Genomic DNA, 20,482 nt, shown 5'->3' on the forward strand with positions numbered 1-20,482 from the left:
GTAAGGTAGCCCTCAAGCAACAAACAGTAATGAAAGGGGGATTAAAATTTTCTTCTGGTACGAAATCTTCAAGGAGGACAGACCAGTTCATTTATTCAGGAAATCCCTTGAAAGTTTAATATGCAGTTAATTTACGGAGGTGGTTGGATCTCTGTTCAACATCTTTAGGGCATCTATTTCTCCACCTGAATTCGCTGGTGATGGTATGGAACACTGCCCAAACAATATTGCAAAACACTGACAGAAGCACTCTAGCATCAAACGGGCCATATTTCAACATCCTGTTACAATTTAAAAAAAAACAAAAAACAACAAGTTGCCATGCTTCATGTGTAGCCTTCAGACTGAGAAAAATGTGTCACAAGAGGGTCAGTGCTTATATAAGCTCTTTAAAGGTAAAGGTACCCCTGACCATTAGGTCCAGTCGTGACCGACTCTGGGGTTGCAGCGCTCATCTTGCTCTATGGGCCGAGGGAGCCGGCATTTGTCCACAGACAGCTTCCAGTCCATGTGGCCAGCATGACTAAGCCACTTCTGGCAAACCAGAGCAGCGCACGGAAACACCGTTTACCTTCCCGCCGGAGCAGTACCTATTTATCTACTTGCACTCTGATGTGCTTTCGAACTGCTAGGTTGGCAGGAGCAGGGACCGAGCAACAGGAGCTCACCCCGTCATGGGGATTCGAACCGCCGACCTTCTGATCAGCAAGTCCTAGACTCTGTGGTTTAACCCACAGCATCACCCGCATCCCATATAAGCTCTTTAGTCCTGCAAAAATCAAAACCCTTAACCTGTATGATTTGTAGTAAGGGCTATGGAATGCAAAGCTTGGCAATGGCACCTAGACTGGACATACATAGTTCCAAAAGCTTCCTGAGCCACCAAACCAGTAAAGTAAATATGCACTGTATATTCTATAGCCAGTGTGGTTTAGTGGTTAGATTGCTGCACCAGGACCTGGGAGACCAGGGATCAAATCCCTGACATGCCATGAAACTCAATGGGTGGCCTTGGGCCAGTCAGTCTCTTAGCCTAACCTACCTCACAGGGCTTGTTTTCTCTTGCTCCTGACAAAATATGCTGTCAGTCAGAGAAGACACAACTGGAACCTACGGACAAATAGCCTGACGCAGTATATGGCTGCTTCCTGTGTCAACTGTACCTCTGTCAAAGGAACAGGCCTATCCAATGAGCATAAACAACTTGCTCTATATTTGGGAATCAGAACAAAGTTTTCTGGATTCTGGTCCAAGCCCACAGCTGCAGAATCAACATTCAGCACTCATGGATGGCCTTTTTAAAAAAAAACCTGAATTAATCCCCCCCCCCCCCAGTTAAAAAATAGTAATAACTCAAAGGTCACGTTCCTCAATATACCGTTAAGTTCTGCCAATTTCCTGGAAAGCAAAAGAAATTTCATGCGGTGTGCCATTTCCAAAGCTCCTGTGCTAGTTTAATTGGAAGATCTTAATTCTGAAACTTGTTTTTGAGCTGCCAGAGAAGCAAATTCTCATTCAGTTTTAATGGGTTTTGTCCGACAGATTTCTCTCCCCCCCCCCCATAGTCCTTTGTTGAAATTGTTCTTTTTTAAAATATAGCCTTAGGTTGCCTCAACATGTGTCGAAAGTAAGATACAAGGGCTTTTTAACAAAATAAAGGGTCATATTATAAATAGGAGCATGGCAAGCAACACATGTGCAAGAAGCCTGCTGATCAGACAAAAACATAGAAATGCATGAGATAATAATAAATAATAATAATTTTTTATTTATATCCCGCCCTCCTCAGCCAAAGCCGGGCTCAAAGCAGCTAACAACAGTAAAAAAATAGCACATTTTACATAAAATCACAGTCAATTAATTGAAATACATTCTAAAATCAGTCATCAGTATGTGGATGATACCCAGCTCTACCTCTCTTTTAAATCAGAACCAGTGAAGGCGGTGAAGGTCCTGTGTGAGTGTCTGGAGGCGGTTGGAGGATGGATGGCGGCTAACAGATTGAGGTTGAATCCTGACAAGACAGAAGTACTGTTTTTGGGGGACAGGAGGCGGGCAGGTGTGGAGGATTCCCTGGTCCTGAATGGGGTAACTGTGCCCCTGAAGGACTAGGTGCACAGCCTGGGAGTCATTTTGGACTCACAGCTGTCCATGGAGGCACAGGTCAAATCTGTGTCCAGGGCAGCTGTTTACCAGCTCCATCTGGTACATAGGCTGAGACCCTATCTGCCTGCAGACTGTCTCACCAGAGTGGTGCATGCCATGGTTATCTCCTGCTTGGACTACTGCAATGCGCTCTACGTGGGACTACCTTTGAAGGTGACCCAGAAACTACAACTAATCCAGAACGCAGCAGCTAGACTGGTGACTGGGAGCGGCCGCCGAGACCATATAACACCGGTCTTGAAAGACCTACATTGGCTCCCAGTACGTTTCCGAGCACAATTCAAAGTGTTGGTGCTGACCTTTAAAGCCCTAAACGGCCTCGGTCCAGTATATCTGAAGGAGCGTCTCCTACCCCATCGTTCTGCCCGGACACTGAGGTCCAGCTCCGAGGGCCTTCTAGCGGTCCCCTCACTGCGAGAGGCCAAGTTACAGGGAACCAGGCAGGGGGCCTTCTCGGTAGTGGCGCCCGCCCTGTGGAACGCCCTCCCATCAGATGTCAAAGCAATAAATAACTACCTGACATTCAGAAGACATCTGAAGGCAGCCCTGTTCAGGGAAGTTTTTAATATGTGACATTTTAGTGTATGTTTCATCTTTGTTGGAAGCCGCCCAGAGTGGCTGGGGAAACCCAGCCAGATGGGCGGGGTACAAATAAATTATTATTATTATTATTATTATTATTATTATTATTATTATTATTAAATCAGTTCATTTAATAATAAAATCCCTCTGTCCAGCAAAGAAGTCAGCCTACAGCGATGCAGTGTCACCTAGTGGCCCAAGTCCACAATGACTGCAAGAATTTCTGCAGAGTAAATATCTGTATTTGCAGGCATGGGTGGCGCTGTGGTCTAAACCAGAGCCTAGGGCTTGCCGATCAGACGGTCAGTAGTTCAAATCCCCGCGACGGGATGAGCTCCCGTTCTTCTGTCCCAGCTCCTGCCCACCTAGCATTTCGAAAGCACGTCAAAAGTGCAAGTAGATAAACAGGAAGGTAAACGGCGTTTCCGTGCGCTGCTCTGGTACGCCAGAAGCGGCTTAGTCATGCTGGCCACATGACCCGGAAGCTGTCTGCGGACAAACGGCGGCTCCCTTGGCCTATAAAGCGAGATGAGCACCTCAACCCCAGAGTCATCCGCTACTGGACCTAATGGTCAGGGGTACCTTTACCTTGGACGGAGATTTTATTCAGGAAACGGCGTAAAGCAATCATTTTACTTTTCAGTGCATGGCTCTTGGAAGCAAACCCCTCTGTATTAAAAGTGGATCAGCGCTGTGTCTGAGAGGGGCTGTGGACCAGTGGTAAAAAAAACCAAACCCACGCTTTGAATGTATGAAGGTCGCAGGTTCAGTCCCTGTCCAAGTAGACCCGAGAATGACTCCTGCCTGGAGAGTCAATGTGTGTGTAGACTCTCTAGTTGGGAGGGCCAGCTTTTGGTGTGTTGTTGATTTTAACAAGAATATATCCATCAACTTGTTATCTATCCACCAGGTAAAAGACACACTTAGAATTTAAAAAAATTACGAGCCCAGGAATATGTTTGACGCGCCGCCGAAACGGCCTCCCACACAAAAATCCACTCCCTGCAATCTCCCCAAGCCACGCTTCTTTCCTCATTTGAGTGTTGTAAGGGGGGGGGGGTTGCTGTTAAACAACATGGGAATCAGAAATCCTTGTTGATCTACCGCAAAACACCCTACCAGCAGATCTCGAGCTACCCTCCGCTTTCCCCTGACCACGGGATCCTATTCCACGCAACAGAATCCCACGTATCTGAACAGCCGCAACTGAACTGCATCACTATCACGCTGCAGCGATTTGAGAGGTGTGTGGGGCGCTGTCCTACAGAAATTGCTTTCCGGAGTATGGTAGGGCCCGGCTGGGATGGAAGATGCCGGCAGCCTCGCACACAAAAAGATCTAGCCTAAAAGGCGTTTGCGAGTGAGGGGATTCGTTCCTAGTATATACGGCGGGGCGCACACGCGTGCTGCTGCAAAAGTGTCTGCACGACCACGTGTGCGTATGTTTGCGCGTGTGGCTGCTATGGTTCACTGCAAACTCTTCCTCTTCCCGGTTTATTCCACGGATCCCCCTGCCTTTACGTGCTTAGTGGACTGGAGGCGGGTTACAAAAAAGATGCACACGTCGTTAAAGGGGAAATTAGCTGCGGAAATATATCGCCGCTGAACGCTATGGAGGCGATCTACGGAACGAGGGACGCACTTTCCCCTTAATTGCATGCGGCAGAAAGAGAGCTGCGCACACGCCGGAGTCTAAGCCCTGCCGCCGGATCTTCCTTCCTTGCAACGCTTCACTCTATGCGCGTCCCACGGAAAGAGAGCTTCCTTCTTGGGAGCGGCGCTCCAGCCTGGAAAGGTGGGATTTGCTTCTTCCATGCTCACGTTCCGCGGGGATGCAAGTTGCACGCCCACTTGTTGCAGTGTGTGTGTGTCTGTGCGCGCGCGCGCGTTCCTGTTGCATGTACAGTACAGACCTGGATGCGAGAAACGTGCGCTGGCAAGAGCACGCGTCCACTGGGATGCGCGTCGGGGCGTGCAGACCTGTTGCAGGCAAGCGCGTCCCGGCGCCCGTTGCGCGCAGGGCGCACTTGGCCTCCGGCTACCGCCCTCGCCAAAGGGCGGGCGTGGAGGGTCGCGCACGCGTCGGTCTCGTGTGCAGGGTGTGGCCTCCGCCTCTCTTGCGCGGGAGCCGTACCCCAGGCCGGGCTTCCTTGGGTGCCGGAGCCGCCGTTGCCATGCCCGTGCGCTCTCCTTCCAAAGGGCGCCAGCCGAGGGCGTCCCGTGGGCTCAGCCCCGCCGCCGCCGCCGCCCGCGCTCCGGAGTCTCCGTCCTGGTTAGCGGCGCTGCTGCTCACTCCCGGGCTGTTTCTCCACCTGCTTTGCCCGCCCAGGAGGAGAAGCGAAGCGGCTGTTGCAAGTAAGTGAGCGGATCCCCTCCCTCTCCTCGCTTTCCTCCGACAGGCGATCTTCTAGGCGCGCAGCTCCTCGCCGAACTTCCCGGGCAAGTTTCTCGGGGGGAACTTTCTTCAGTTCCGGGAAGCAAAGCAGCGGATCGGATTGGGGAATCCGGTATCCGGATCCGCCGCCGCTACAAGCTCTTGGGTCATTCCGGGATCGGTCATTCCGGGCTCAAAGCTCCTAATGCAGGTTTAGAGATCCCTTAACGGCGATTACCCTTTTTTAAAGCCCACCAGCGCAGAGATTTAAGGGAAAGTGCCGGCGTGTTGTTGTCGTCCCCCCCCCCCTTTGCGCGCCCCACCCTTTCCGTATTGGAATACGGAGCGAGGGGTTAATCCAGATTTAATGCGTGTGGTCTGCTTTGACTTTCGGCCACAGGGACACTTGAAGAACTACCGGAGCTGGTAGTAGAATGGCGTGGGATGATGAGAATAATGGTGAAATATTTTGATCGCCCTAAAATTATCCACACATTCCTCTTACATCAGTCACCGTGTCTGAGAACGGTGTTATCTTTTGGGGAAGATCCGCTTGCTCCGGCTTCTTTTCCGCCCCCGCTGTCCCATCGGTATGTGGTCTGATTTTAGGCATGATTACTGAGAACCAAAAGCCTCCCTCTCCCCAATAATTCGGTGGGATAAACTTCCAAAGCATGCATGGGGCTGTAGCTTTAATTTTGGGTCGCTCCCTTCATTTCCCTCTTTTCCACCTTCCACAGCCCCAAGGCAAGCCTCTCCAAACTGCAGTTATGGAGCCCCACCACTACAGCAGGTTGAATCCAATCTATCACTTGGTGCAGACTGTCGGGTATGACTTGGGTGCTTTGGAAACGTTGACTGCATCTGGTACCGTAACTGCATTGGATTCCATATGGGTTTTCCCCATAGCTCTTTTATTTTCAGATCCCCAAACAAGACTTCTTTGCTTTGCTTGGGGGGACAGAAGTGCTTTGGAACAACTGAACTTCTGCAGTTATGCACCTTTGAAAGCCCAGGTCTATTTCCCCTCTGTTGTTTTCCTTGCAATCAATTGAGTGACAACTATCTGTGTCAATCTTTGTGATAAACGTTGCGTATTGTTGATATGACATATTATTGACATCAGTTCTCCTGCCTCCGGTATCACACTCTTGTTTCGTGTCGGATGCTTTCTCTCTGTTTGAGCAGTGTGGTGCATTGAAGTTGGGAAGGTGAATGAATTTCATACTGATACTTTATTCTAAGCTAGATTTTCTGTTAAAACCAGCTTTATTGGTTGTCTTTATCACTGATTCATCTCGTTTGTCTGCTCTTTGTGGTGTTTTCTGTTGCTGAAAATCATCATGTGTTTTAGCATTTCACTGCTCTAGTGCTTGAGGTACATATTAATAGCTGTTTTTCAGCTTGGTAACAATTTCTGCAGGAGGATGTAGCCTATCTGAAATAAATTTGCAGGGGAAATGGTCACACTCCCATCCTATCAACATCCAGCAACAATAGCTCTGTAGTTGGAATTAATAGCAGAGTGGATTCTCTGTATTTGCAGAGCAACCTTATGGAAAGAAATACTGTTTTTCTGCAAAATGTATTTCTGCTCCTTAAGAGAGTCCATAATAGACTTTCTGCAAAGCCCAAATTTCGACCACTATTGAATACGTGTGTTGATTTTCCCCTGGTCTTTAGGTACTGAATTGTCCCACTCCAGTTAATAGCTGCAGTGAGATAGTTAAGCATAATATTTATTTTCAGATAGTGTAAAAACTTGGATATGCTGATGGACTCATTTTGTTATGCCTTTCAGGTCTGCCTTGTAGCGAGCAGCAAAAGTTTAAGGTGACCTTGTCAGTGTGCAGGTCTTAAATCTGCCAAATCAGAATTTGTGAGGTTGCCTTGAGATGGGAAATGAGCTCTTTGTGGTGAGGTTTAAGGTATGTTTCAACTATTGAAGAACAATCTCTTGGACCCTAAACTTCCTTTGAGCTTAACTGAGCTTAGCGTACATAAATAAAGCGGTGGTATACAGTGGTACCTTGGGTTGAGAGGTCCGTTCTTAACCTGGAACTGTTCTTAACCTGAAGCACCACTTTAGCTAATGGGGCCTTCTGCTGCTGCTGTGCCACCGGAGCACAATTTCTGTTCTCATCCTGAAGCAAAGTTCTTAACCCGAGGTACTATTTCTGGGTTAGCGGAGTCTGTAACCTGAAGCGTATGTAACCCGAGGTACCACTGTATCAGAAGAGCCCCTTTGGATCACACCCAGCCCAGCATCAACATAATACAAACATAGAAAGCTGCCTTCTACTGGGACAGATAAGTGGTCCTTCTACCTCAGTGCTGTCTACACTGACTGGCAGCAGCCCACCCAAGATTTTAGTCAGTTGTCTTTTCCAGCCCTAGCTGGAGATTCCAGGGATTGAACCTTTGACTTTCTGCATGAAAAGCAGTTACTCTATTACTCAGCTACAGCCATGTTTCTGTTGCTTTCCAGCAGCTGTTATTCAGAAGTAGGGATGGAAAGATCTGTCAAGTTTGAGATTTTTCCAATCCTAAATTTGTGATTAACTCGTTTTTTTAAAATCATTACGAAATTCTTCAGCAATTTAGGGCAAAATTCTCCTAATGAACACATCTTTGTATGCAGTTTTGACTAATTTACACATTTCTGCAAACAATTTCTCCTAATATTATGCATTTTTGTTCGCTGTTTCCATGGCTAAGCACATTTTCACCTAATATTCGCACTTACTTGGTTGGAGAACTGCATCTCAAAATTCAGATAAGTGTGAATTTTGAAAGAGGCCTGTGTTTTGGTCCTTGTTTCAGAAAGTGTGAATTTGGTAAATTCAGCCTCCTCCATCCCTACTCAGAAGCATGCTTCCTCTGAAACCTGGAGGCAACATACAGGTATCATCAATTGATTTTTCTTCCCAAAGGAAAAGTCTTTCAGTGAGACCTTCAGACTGCTTAAACAGCAGATAGCTTCAGTTTCTTGTAGCAATGCCTTTTTTTGGCAAAGCCCATTCATTATATTGATGCTTAACACTGCAGCAGGAGATGCTTTGCTAGGGTGGTGGGTGGAAATAATAAAACGGTAGCTAAGACCGTTCCAGACGTCTGTTCAGACTTTTATGACTCGCTGCAGAACCCGTTTTCATCCATGGAGTGAATCTAAAATTGCTTGCACCATGGAATAGTAACAATCCCTTTTTTGCAAGTTCGGTGATTACATCAGAGATGCACTGCAGAAATCCAAATGCTGCAGAGGGAATTTGGAGGGGTGTGTGCAGATGATCAAGAGTGGAATGTTAACACTGAAGTTGCTGCTTCTGTTTCTGGCTGTGGAAAGGGCAAATGTCTCTGGTCTCTTTAGCCTGGCATTGTCTTGGATTCTTGCAGATAAGAGGACTGATCACACAGCTTTCTAAATTTGATAGCCGGGGGGGGGGGGGGATCCTTCATCCTGCTGAGTCTGATTAGTTGCTTAGGAGATGTGCCTATGCATGTTTACAGAGAAATCTGTGTTCAGTGCTGCTTATTCCCAAGTAGGCGTAGATAGGATTGTATATGCATCTCCCAATTCAGCCGCTCTTAATATGGTCTCTCTATGCATCCGGTTTGTTCTCATGTGAACACGCACAGAAGCAGCACTGCAACACTGTGGACTAAGGAAGCTATTCAGTAAACTTTTTCTCAGTTAAACAAATAATAATTTTTATTATTTATACCCCACCAATCTGGCTGGGTTGACCCAGCAATTCTGGGTCAACCCATAAAATAGAAACATAAAAAACCCAAACACTTTAAAACTTCCCGTTACAGGGCTGCCTTCAGATGTCTTCTAAAAGCTGTTTATTTATCTCCTTGACATCAGATGGGAGGGTGTTCCAGAGCGTGGGCACCACCACCAAGAAGGCCCCCTGCCTGATTCCCTGTAACTTCACTTCTCGCAGTGCTTGGTGCTGTATTTGTTCATAGATTGAATTGATGGCAGCACAGCCCTTCATGCAAAGGACCAAGGCGTTAAAGGCGGTTTAGTCTCCACCTCCAGAGAACAGAACCCTTCGTAGAAAGATGCTGTAACACCGCTGGTAGGTGCTATAACAGGTGAAACGATCCAAACATCTTGAAAACACAAGAGGCCCACTCAAACCTGCAATATACCTTGCCCTGCGGTAGCCAACGAGATGATGTTGGACTCCAACTCCCATCATCCCCAGCAAGTATGGGTAATAGGGATGATGGGAGTTGTAGTCCACAGCTACCCACTGTAAGCGATTCTCCCAGCACACAGGTTGCATGGTCCAGTCCTGCCATCTTTATTGGCTGCCGCCCAGTGGCTACCTCTGGTAATGGCAGGTTCATCTTTCTTACCACCATTGGGCCCAGATGGCTGTGCTTTCATCCCCTCCTGCATCCATTGCCATTTCATCGGTACCTCCTATTTTCCCGCATCAAACCATCAATATGCCCTCATCGCAAATAGCCTCTTTGTAGGCTTCACACTTCATTCCGTGCACACACTGCTTTGTTGTATCTCTCATCCCTTCCATTGGCTGTACAGTGGTACCTCGGGTTATAGACGCTTCAGGTTACATACACTTCAGGTTACAGACTCCACTAACCCAGAAATAGTACCTCGGGTTAAGAACGTTGCTTCAGGATGAGAACACAAATCGTGCTCCGGCAGCGCAGCGGCAGTGGGAGGCCCCATTAACTAAAGTGGTCTTCAGGTTAAGAACAGTTTCAGGTTAAGAACGGACCTCCAGAACGAATTAAGTTCTTAACCTGAGGTAGCACTGTATAAACAATACGCAGTGCATGGGGAATGTCACACAAACTGAGACCCTGAAATGTCTGTTTATTTTTCCGTTGCAGAAATCTTGTAGCGGGAGCAGCAAAGGGATGTGAAGCCACCTGTTGACCAAGATGACTCTCTTACCAGGCGAAAATTCGGACTATGACTACAGCGCCCTGAGCTGTGCTTCGGATGCCTCCTTCAACCACCCTTTATTTGCTGAGACAGAAACGCTCAAGGGAGTCTTTTACCAAAGGGCCAAACTCATCCACCCCTCGGAAGAACTATACAGAAGCATTCGCCCGGAAGACCGGAAGCATCACATCATCATCAACGTGGGTGGCTTCAAGTACTTGCTCCCATGGACCACTCTGGATGAGTTCCCCATGACCCGCTTGGGGCAGCTGAAGTTCTGCAACAACTTTGACGACATCCTCAACATCTGCGACGATTACGACGTGACCTGCAACGAGTTCTTTTTCGACCGTAACCCTGGGGCGTTTAGGACCATCTTGACTTTCCTACGGGCAGGGAAGCTCCGGCTCCTGAGAGAGATGTGCGCGCTTTCATTTCAGGAGGAGCTGCTGTACTGGGGCATCGAGGAAGACAACCTGGAGTGGTGCTGCAAGAGACGGTACCTGCAGAAAATGGAGGAGATTGCGGAAATGAACGAAGCGGAGGACGAGTTCGCGGACGGCGAAAACCAGTGCGAAACTGTGGCGGAGACGAAAGCCGGGCGTTGCATGAAAAGGTTGCAAGACATGGTGGAGAGGCCTCAGTCTGGGATTCCGGGGAAGGTCTTTGCCTGTTTATCGGTGCTGTTTGTGACTATCACTGCCGTCAACCTTTCCATCAGCACCATGCCTGGCTTAAGAGAGGAAGAGGAGAGAGTAAGTTGATTTTAAGATGCGTAGTTGATCTTAAGATGCGTAGGGAGCTGTCTTCAGGCATGTGAGGGGAAGCCATCTAAATGGAAAGAAAGTTGGTGTGATGCTTTTGCAGGCCACCAGTGCATCGCAGAAACCAAGTATACGTGGACATGCAAAGCTGGTTAAAAAAAATATATGGGTGGAATAACAAACTTGGAGATTCATTTGCAAAGCTGCTCCATGATCACAACCAAACAGCCAGGGCCCGTTCCTACTTCCATTAGGGTAGGGGTGGGCAGCCTCTACTTCTGCCTCACTTCCTGCCTTGACGAAAACCAGAGGGAACATTGCACTATTGCCACAAGAGCCAGTAGGAAGGGAGACAGGTACATGCTTGACCAAACCACAGTGCATACACCTAGGGCAGTGTAGGGACCCCCTAGGGCAGGCATAGGCAAACTCGGCCCTCCATATGTTTTGGCTACAACTCCCATCACCCCTAGCTAGCAGGACCAGTGATCAGGGATGATAGGAATTGTAATCTCAAAACATCTGGATGACCAAGTTTGCCTATGCCTGCTCTAGGGGAGCGACCCTCTAGGGCTAGATGTGGATGGCAGGGGGTGGGGGAGAAATGTGCATTAGGGTATCTTTAAGATCAGCCCTTTGGTTCTTGCTTTAGCACTGAATTGAAAGAGGCCACGACTGATTCTGCTCTAAGACCCTGTCGCCTGGAGTCCTGTGTCCTGTTCTGGGTACCGTACTTTGGGGAAGGATGTAGACAAAATGGTTCAAAGGAGGGCAGGAATGATGGCCAGGGATATGGAAAACAAGTCCCGTGAAGAAAGTTGAAGGAATTGAGTAAGTTTAGACTGGAGAAGAGAAGACTGGGGGGGGGGGGTGTGATGGTACTGCCTGTAGGGCTGTGACATTAGGATGCTAACATACTCCATTCAGCAAGCGTACATACAGCCTGTGCATGCAAATATCTGTGCTATGCAAATCAACAAGTGTGCTCTCACACAAACGCTTGTGCATATGGAGAGAGCTTGTACCCGTGTTCAGTGTAGCACGTGAAGAAACATATCGAAGAAGAGAAAGACTTTACTGCCTCGGTGGTGAGTTCTTCTATGCTGGAGGTCCTCAAGTATCTGTTGCAGGACGTTCTCTGCTTCCTATTGGCTTCAGGGAGTGAAGAGTTAACCCTCCCTGCAGAGAAAGAGAAGGGGCAGCTCCACCTGCTTCTGCTTCCAACCCTGGTCTGTCTTAGTATGCGGCCCTAAACATTAAAAAAGAGGATTTCCTATCCTTGATAATAGACTCATAGAACTATAGAATTAGAAGGGACCACAGGAGTCATCTAGTCCAAACAGGAATCTTTTGCCCAATGTGGGGATCAAACCCACAACCCTGAGATGAAGAGTCTCGTTCTCTGCCACATGAGCTATGCCAGCTGTACAACTTCAAAGTGTGGTTAACACAGCAACGTGAACAGGCCCCTGGGGATCAGGGGGCCAGTCACATCTGGCTATGCAGACAGCAATATTAAGCACAGGGTTACTGTCACTGCCCCAGAATTACTCAAGCATCGAAGAAAGTGAGGGCATGATCACACTGGGCTTAGCAAATGCCCAGAGCCCAGATGTATTAAAAGGGTGTAGCTGGCCATGTCTAAGTTTAGCATGGTTTATATAAAAAGGCAGTTTATAATATAAATCTATAAACTTTTTTTTTTAATGTAAACTCTGAGGAAACTTGGATAACCTGTCCTGGCAAATCATGTGGAAAATTTGACAAGAGCTGGTAGCTGCTGCCCTGCATGGCTGCATGTTCTAAAGCGAAAATTTAAGCCTAGTGAACAGTGCAGGAACATCTGGTGTTAAGCAGGCATCATGGGGTTGATTATGTCCTTGGAAGAGAAAACCAGGTAAAAGTGGGATGTAGGTGATTTTGAAGCACCTTAAAACAGCCAGAGCACTGCATTTCAACCCATTTTTAGTATAAGTTGCAGATCAGCAAGGAGCGCTCTGTTGTATTGTTGAGAGTTTTTCATTTTGAGAGTCTTTATACCCAGAAAGGTGGCCTTAAAATATTTTAAAATTAAAAATGAATACATAAATAATACAGTCATACCTCAGGTTACAGACACTTCAGGTTGCGTTTTTTCGGGTTACGGACCGCCGAAACCCAGAAGTACCAGAACGGGTTACTTCCAGGTTTTGGCGGTTGCACATGCGCAGAAGCGCTAAATCGCGCTTTGCGCATGTGCAGAAGCACCGAATCGCAGCGTGCGCAGACGTGCCACTGTGGGTTGCAGACGTCCATCCCGCACGGATCACGTTCACAACCTGCGCGTCCACTGTAAAGTGAAGATGCAGCACATAGATACACTCGCATAGATGGCTTTTTAAAAGCATTGGGCAAACTTCTGTGTTCTTAGCAAAACCTTTCTGCCAGCCGTTTCGTTGCTCACGCAGTCCCCTTCTCTCCCACTCCAGGGCGAATGTTCTCAGATGTGCTACAATATTTTCGTAGTGGAATCCGTCTGCGTGGGGTGGTTTTCCTTGGAGTTCCTCTTGAGGCTCATCCAGGCGCCCAGCAAGTTTGTGTTCCTGAGGAACCCCTTGACCCTGATCGATATCGTCGCCATCCTCCCCTACTACATCACCTTACTTCTGGACAGCACTTCGCTGGGCAGCAACAAGAAGCCGACCTCCGGCAACATCTACCTGGACAAGGTGGGCCTAGTCCTCCGCATCCTGCGTGCCTTGAGGATTCTGTACGTCATGCGGCTGGCCAGGCACTCGCTGGGCCTGCAGACTCTGGGGCTGACGGCCCGCAGGTGCACCCGCGAGTTCGGGCTCTTGCTGCTGTTCCTCTGCGTGGCCATCGCGCTTTTCGCTCCCCTCTTGTACGTGATCGAGAACGAGATGGCGGACTCTCAGGAGTTCACCAGCATCCCTGCCAGCTACTGGTGGGCCGTGATCACCATGACGACGGTGGGATACGGTGACATGGTACCCAGGAGCATCCCAGGCCAGGTGGTGGCCCTGAGCAGCATCCTCAGCGGCATCCTGCTCATGGCCTTTCCCGTCACGTCCATCTTCCACACGTTCTCGCGCTCCTACATCGAGCTGAAGCAAGAGCAGGAGAGGATCATGTACAGGAGGGCGCAGTTCTTAATGAAAACAAAGTCCCAGTTAAGCAACGCATCACAGGGGAGCGGCATGTTTCCGAGCCTCTCTTCAGAGACCAGGAATGACGGCTGAAACGGAAGTTTCCACGTCTGCCCTGTTGCCGAGCAAACAGCGACAGGATTTCTCTCTCTCTTCTTTTTAATCTCGGCATTTGCTTCTGGAGGCTTTGGGGAGAGATGGCATTGTACAAATAAACACGCAAAGGGCTTTTAGCCATTATGACCGTGGGGACTTGGTTCATCATTATGTTGTATTAGCATTGCTATTAGGGGGTGGGGGATAAGATTGTTGCTTTCCAGTAGGTTGCACAATTTGGGATCATGAAATGGAGATTTGTTTATTTTTTAAAGGAAGTACACCGTGCATCGTTAACCAAAAGGAGAACAGTGTAAAATTACATACTGGGCACAGCTGTTGCCATTTGTAATGTAAAGAGGCAGGCCGTTTTCCAAGAGAGAACTGACTGTGAATGTCAACATTCTGATCTTTCGGTTAATTGACCTTTTGTTGTTTATTTTTACCAAACTTTGTGAACTATAACATCTCGCAGATCCAGATTTAATCCTTGGATGTATAACCCGTTGTTTGTACTGGAGTTAGGAAGTCTGTGGGTCACATTTGAAGCAGGCTTAGGAATGCTTTATTTTCTTGCAACCCCCACCCCCACTTGCTGACCTCCCAAGCTTCAAACAGAGGACACATCAAGCAGTTTTGGATTATATTCTGAAGATAAGCAATAGCAGCACATTTCAGCTGTAATTTAAATTGCAGCAATGAGCTGCTTGTTTCTATGGCCACTTCTCAATCAGGGCATTTCAACCTACAATTCTCATTGGCCCCAGCAAGCATGGCCGGGAGGGGGGTAATGATGGGAGTTTTAGTCCTACAACTTCTGGAGGACTACCAGTTCTCCGTCCTACCTTCAATGAAGCACCCGCTTACTGCTGAGTCAAGTAGCATTTCCTGATAGGCAGTCAGGCACAGCCCCAGTGTCGCTGGATGTGATTTCTCTTTTCTGCGAGATGGCTCATTAAGTGTCTCATACCCGGTTCCATCGTGTATCCAATACCAACAGGAGCTCACATCTTGCTTTTAGCACCATTTCCCTTCAGACTGGTTAGGCGTAGAAAGGAGATTTGGGGGGGGGGGCTTTATAACTCCCCTCCTGAGTTCTCGTGTGCATCATCCTCTGAACATTTATGAGAAAACATACGGCAGTCATCCTCTTGTCTCCAGGATACTGATTGTGCTAGATTGACCTGATACAGCTGTCCTTCTGTTCCACACCCTCTAATGTTAGTAACACAAAGCTAGAGAACAGAAAATCCAAACAGAATATGCACCCAAATGCCACACCAGTCATTGTCTCACGGTTGTTTTCTTTTGCACAGGATAGAAGGAAATAAAACTCGCTATGTCTTAATCCAGCTCCATTGCCGAAATTACTAGTGTGATAGCTGCAACAACTTCTGGACGTATGGCTCCTTTCAAGGGGCAAAGGAAAATACTGGAAGCAATTGCTGGAAATGTAGAAAAGAGAAAAATTATATGGATGAGTCATTGGAAACTTAGTAAGTTTCCCATGAGTGAAACCTAAAAGGCGTAAAGCCTTTTGTTAATTTCCTTGTCCTTCCTTAGTGTGGTAAGTGCACCATAGCAATTGGATGAAATATTTTCAGAACACACACAAATCAACCAAGGGTCTGATACAAATTGGGTTTCTTTTTCAAGAATCTGGGCATTTTTGCCTGCCTGGATTGCACCACACGCTTGGCGAACCCGTTGCGTGACTTGGCCACAGTCACAAAATAATGGCTGTGTTTCCGCTGAGGAAATACTGTACAGTGGTGCCCCGCAAGACGAATGCCTCGCAAGACGGAAAACTCGCTAGACAAAAGAGTTTTCCGTTTTGGAGGTGCTTCGCAAAACGAATCTCCTATGGGCTTGCTTCGCAAGACGAAAATGTCTTGCGAGTTCCTGCGGGTTTTTTCCCCTTCCCCCCCCTTTTGCTAAGCCGCTTATCAGCTGATCCGATAAGCCGCTAAAAGCCGCTAATAGCACTAATCTGCTAATCCGTCAATGGGCTTGCTTCGCAAGACGAAAAAACCGCTAGACGAAGAGAATCACAGAACGGATTCTTTTCGTCTTGCGAGGCACCACTGTACACAGCTTTACCACATGAGCCCTTGCAATTCAGGCTTGCAGCAAACTGCTCGTACTCAAGTAACACAGCCAGTGCACTGCGTCCAGTTTTGTCAACCCTGTTGGACAGCAATGACTGCCTGGGATTGGGAAGCAAAGATTACCAAACAATTTTTCAATTGTGTACTGGTTCCTTTGGTATATTGAAGTGGTTGGTCTGTTACACACCCTATAATCAGTGGTTATCAACCTGTTCCCTGGAAGTTTTCCAGCAGTGGCCCAATGAGAAGGCAAACAAGCTTCCCAGAAATAAAGTTAGTCCTCCGCAACAGGCCCTCTGCAATATGCAGTTTCAGGGGAACATATTCTATTTGTATAGGGCGATGGGGAGGACCAAGAGGCACGACCATAGCTTTGCATGAACAAAACAGACTGCCCCAGAATCCTTTGCAACATAAGAGGTTCCAAGGCAAATATGCAGAGGTGGTTCTTCAGCAGATGAGTCTTATCCTGAAGGTTTGGTGTTTGAATATCACTGCTCTATGAACCCCTGGATCTCGTCCAACCATTTCTTCTTAACTGCTCTTTAACTGCAAGGATCTAGTTTATTGACCTGGAAGAACCCACCTGATTTCCAGCTAAGTAGACATAGTTATTCATTTGTATTGGCTTATCACTTAATGCGGAGGCAAACAATGTACCTTTCTGGTATCTTTAAATCATGTTAGTATTCATGTGCAAGATCAGGTCCCAAAATGAAAATTTGAGAGCTTAGAAGCAAAATAGTAAAATGATAGGGGTGAAATACCATACTTTTCCATGTCTAAGACCAGGGTTTTTTCTATGCTAAAAAGTGGGGGTCGTCTTATGCATGGATAGGGTGGATGTTTTATTGGTTGTCAGCGGCTATTTGGCGTGTTATTGGTTGCTGCGTCAAGGGCTGGTGTTGATTGGCTGATGCTGCAACAATTGGGCAGGCGATTGGCAGCTTCTGCCAGTGAGGGGGCAAAAGATGGATTTTGGATTTTCAGCAATCCCTAGAAAAAGCTCAACAACTCTGTGCAATCTCCCCCCATTTTCTTAAATTTGAGTCCCCAAAAATAGGAGGTGTCTTATACATGGGGGCGTTATACACGGAAAAATACGGTACACTGCTGATTTGCAATGCAGTTGAGAATATGATTGATAGTTTCATCCCCTTATGCATACATTAGCTTTACCTTGTAGTATTTCAGATTTGTGTCGTGCAGTCCAATCCTCTGTACAGTACATTTATTCTAAGTCTCACTGTGTTCAATGGGGTTACTCCCAAGTAAATATGTATAGTATTTCAGTCTTAATGACCCAAGAGTCAAACTCCAGAGTGAACTGGGGTTTGGTGGTATTCTGCAGGATTCTGGATGCCAGATCTGCCTGCCAAATTAGAGCTGCGAATTATTCACATTTACTGGGGGTAAGCCCCACTGAGCACAGCAGGAAGTAGTTCTGAGTAAACATGAAGGAAGATTGAGCTGTCTGGAATAAGGATGGATTTGGCTTGCTTTGGTTTTGTATCTTGGTAACAAATTACTTCTAAGCTAGGAATATGTTCTGTGAATCACTCTTTAAGAAATTGCTTCCCTTCCCCTTTGAAAACACCAAAATGAGACCCACTGTGGCTTCTTGCAATGAATACAGTTTATATGTTTCAACTTCCATAATGTATTGTGTCCCACTGCCAGCTATGAATATTTTAAAAATGATAATCAACCCTTCACAAAGTACAGTCTCATTTCGGTCTTTGAAGCCAGTTTCGGTGAAATGACAGAATTATTTTAAACTTTTTTAAAAAAATAAATAAATCCCCAGCTCTGTGTTTGCAAGTCCTGAGAGTTTTAAAAATATTTTGCTTTCAAACAGGATAAACAGCTTACGCCATTCCAGTGAGAAAAAAGGTGGTATAAGTTAACATCCAAACTATATACACACAAGCCAGTATACCTGAAGGAGCGTCTCCACCCCCATCGTTCTGCCCAGCCACTGAGGTCTAGCGCCGAGGGCCTTCTGGCGGTTCCCTCACTGCGAGAAGCCAATTTACAGAGAACCAGGCAGGGGGCCTTCTCAGTAGTGGCACCTGCCCTGTGGAACGCCTTCCCACCAGATGTCAAAGAGAAGAACAACTACCAGACTTTTAGAAGACATCTGAAGGCAGCCCTCTTTAGGGAAGCTTTTAATGTTTAACAGACTAGTGTATTTTAATACTTTGTTGGAAGCCGCCCAGAGTGGTTGGGAAACCCAGCCAGATGGGCGGAGTATAAATAATAAATTATTATTATTATTATTATTATTAAAGGTAAAGGGACCCCTGACCATTAGGTCCAGTCGTGACCGACTCTGGGGCTGCGGCATTCATCTCGCTTTATTGGCCGAGGGAGCTGGCGTACAGCTTCCAGGTCATGTGGCCAGCATGACTAAGCCGCTTCTGGCGAACCAGAGCAGCGCATGGAAACGCCGTTTACCTTCCCGCCAGAGAGGTACCTATTTATCTACTTGCACTTTGACATGCTTTCGAAGTGCTAGGTTGGCAGGAGCAGGGACCGAGCAACGGGAGCCGCCGAACCGCCGACCTTCTGATCGGCAAGTCCTAGGCTCTGTGGTTTAACCCACAGCGCCAACCGCATCCCATTATTGTTATTATAAACATATATGAACCTCCAGGTTCAAAGGCAGTATGCTTCTGCATACCAGTTATTAGAGCAACAACAAGAGAGGTTTCTTTCCTTCAATCCCACATTCTACCTGGGAGACCACTGTGGGAAAGGATGCTGGAATAGATGGGCCTTTGTTCTGATAGAGGCAGTACAAAGCATTAGTGCTTCTGAATGCCAGTTGATGAAAACCACGGGAGGGGCGAGTTCTCTTGTGCTCAGGTCCTGCTTATAGGCTTCCCACAAGCAGCTGATGCGCCACTGTGAGAACAGGATGCTGGACCCCTAGCGAAATACAGCAAGCTCTTACTTGTTTCTTATATCCAATTAGTTTTTCATAATCTCCTTTGGCACAGACCAGACAAACAGCATTCGCCAGAACCTTTCATGTAAAAACCACCACAGCGATTTAAGATGTCTCTGAAGCAAAGCTGTGTCACAGTGCAATGGATTTTCATTTAATTCTCTGCCCCTCCTAAGCGAATCGCTCGCTGGATCAGCAAACCTGTCTATTTCCATGCTTTGGCATTCTGGGAAGCTTAGCGTTATTAAACAAGCGTTTGCCCACCGCCGGTTCAAAGAGCATTCTCTCCAGGGTTTGGTTCTGGTTTGATTGTTGTGTTTTTCAGTCTCGGCTAAATGGGCAGCCAACTTTTTAGCTGTATCTTAATTCAATAGAAAGTATTTGTGCTTGACTGAGTCATAGCTGTATGCTTCATTCGATGCATATGTCGGGGAAAGGAAACGGGCATGAATTGTGTATACACAATCCGTGTGGGCAGAGTTTTCCAGTCTGCGTTAAATCCAGAGTTGCCGAGGGGAACAATGCTGGTCTCCACCTTGTGCCTTCTGTTAAAGGGTTTAGAGTTTATGAGAATCCTATGTGAGGTTAACTTTTCCACACATAATGTCCAACTCACAGCAAGTACGATAATCACACACTAATTCTCAGTGCTCCCATCATGTAAGCACTTGCTATGCGCAAAACTCGGAGGATGAAATCCATTTTTTCTTGGCCCAGACAACTAGCTTCTGCAGGAAACCCATCAACCAGTATGAATTTCAACCAATTATGGCTGTGCTTCAGTTTCTTCATTTTCATCACCAATGGGTCATGTTCCTTCTAGGCCCTGTGTGTTTTTATGCAGGTGTTTCCTCCCATCCATGGAGTGCATAATGGGATTTGTAAACTTAACCCTATACAAAGACCAGAGACAGCCAACGTGGTGCCCTCCTTTCAACTACAGCTCTCATGACTGTGAGACTAGGGAGCTGGCATCTAGCAACATCTGAAGGGCTCCACATTAGCTACCCCTGCTTTAGACATAGCAGCAATTTGTCATTAAGAAGTTTTCTGAGTTGACTGCTATGTCCCATTGGAAGAGCTCTGTACATTGTGGGTGAGCAACTTCACCTGCCATCCACTCCAGCCAGCACAGGCAATGGTCCGAGATAATAGAATGGTTGAGTTGGAAGGTACCACATGGGTCATTTAGTCCAATCCCCTGCAATGAAGGAATATTTTGCCCAAGGTGGGACTTGAACCTTCAAACCTGAGATTAAGAGCCTCAAGCTCTACTGACTGAGCTATCCCAGCAGGACTGTTGTTCCCCACCCCTGCTGTATGTGTTCAGCATACAGTGAAACAGTGCAAGTGTTCATACTGTATG

The 20,482-nt window shown here is 47.1% G+C and overlaps 1 protein-coding gene across 4 annotated transcripts; it reads left to right on the plus strand.

Moving 5' to 3' along the window:
• The first annotated feature begins 3,947 nt into the window (after nucleotides 1-3,947).
• On the plus strand, nucleotides 3,948-15,406 carry KCNG1 (potassium voltage-gated channel modifier subfamily G member 1). Of its 4 annotated transcripts, XM_081196380.1 has the most exons (4): nucleotides 4,674-5,103; nucleotides 6,924-7,050; nucleotides 9,998-10,807; nucleotides 13,285-15,406. In XM_081196380.1, the coding sequence occupies exons 3-4, from the start codon at nucleotides 10,049-10,051 to the stop codon at nucleotides 14,053-14,055; spliced, it is 1,530 nt and encodes a 509-aa protein (XP_081052506.1). In that variant the 5' UTR covers nucleotides 4,674-5,103; nucleotides 6,924-7,050; nucleotides 9,998-10,048; the 3' UTR covers nucleotides 14,056-15,406. The 4 variants fall into 4 exon arrangements, with proteins under 4 accessions (XP_081052504.1, XP_081052506.1, XP_081052503.1 ...); XM_081196378.1 differs by lacking the exons at nucleotides 4,674-5,103; nucleotides 6,924-7,050 and adding an exon at nucleotides 3,948-4,543; XM_081196377.1 differs by lacking the exon at nucleotides 6,924-7,050.
• Nucleotides 15,407-20,482: the final 5,076 nt, after the last annotated feature.

Source organism: Podarcis bocagei (assembly GCF_964188305.1).
Source record: "Podarcis bocagei genome assembly, chromosome: 5".
Classification (NCBI taxonomy): Eukaryota; Metazoa; Chordata; class Lepidosauria; order Squamata; family Lacertidae; genus Podarcis; species Podarcis bocagei.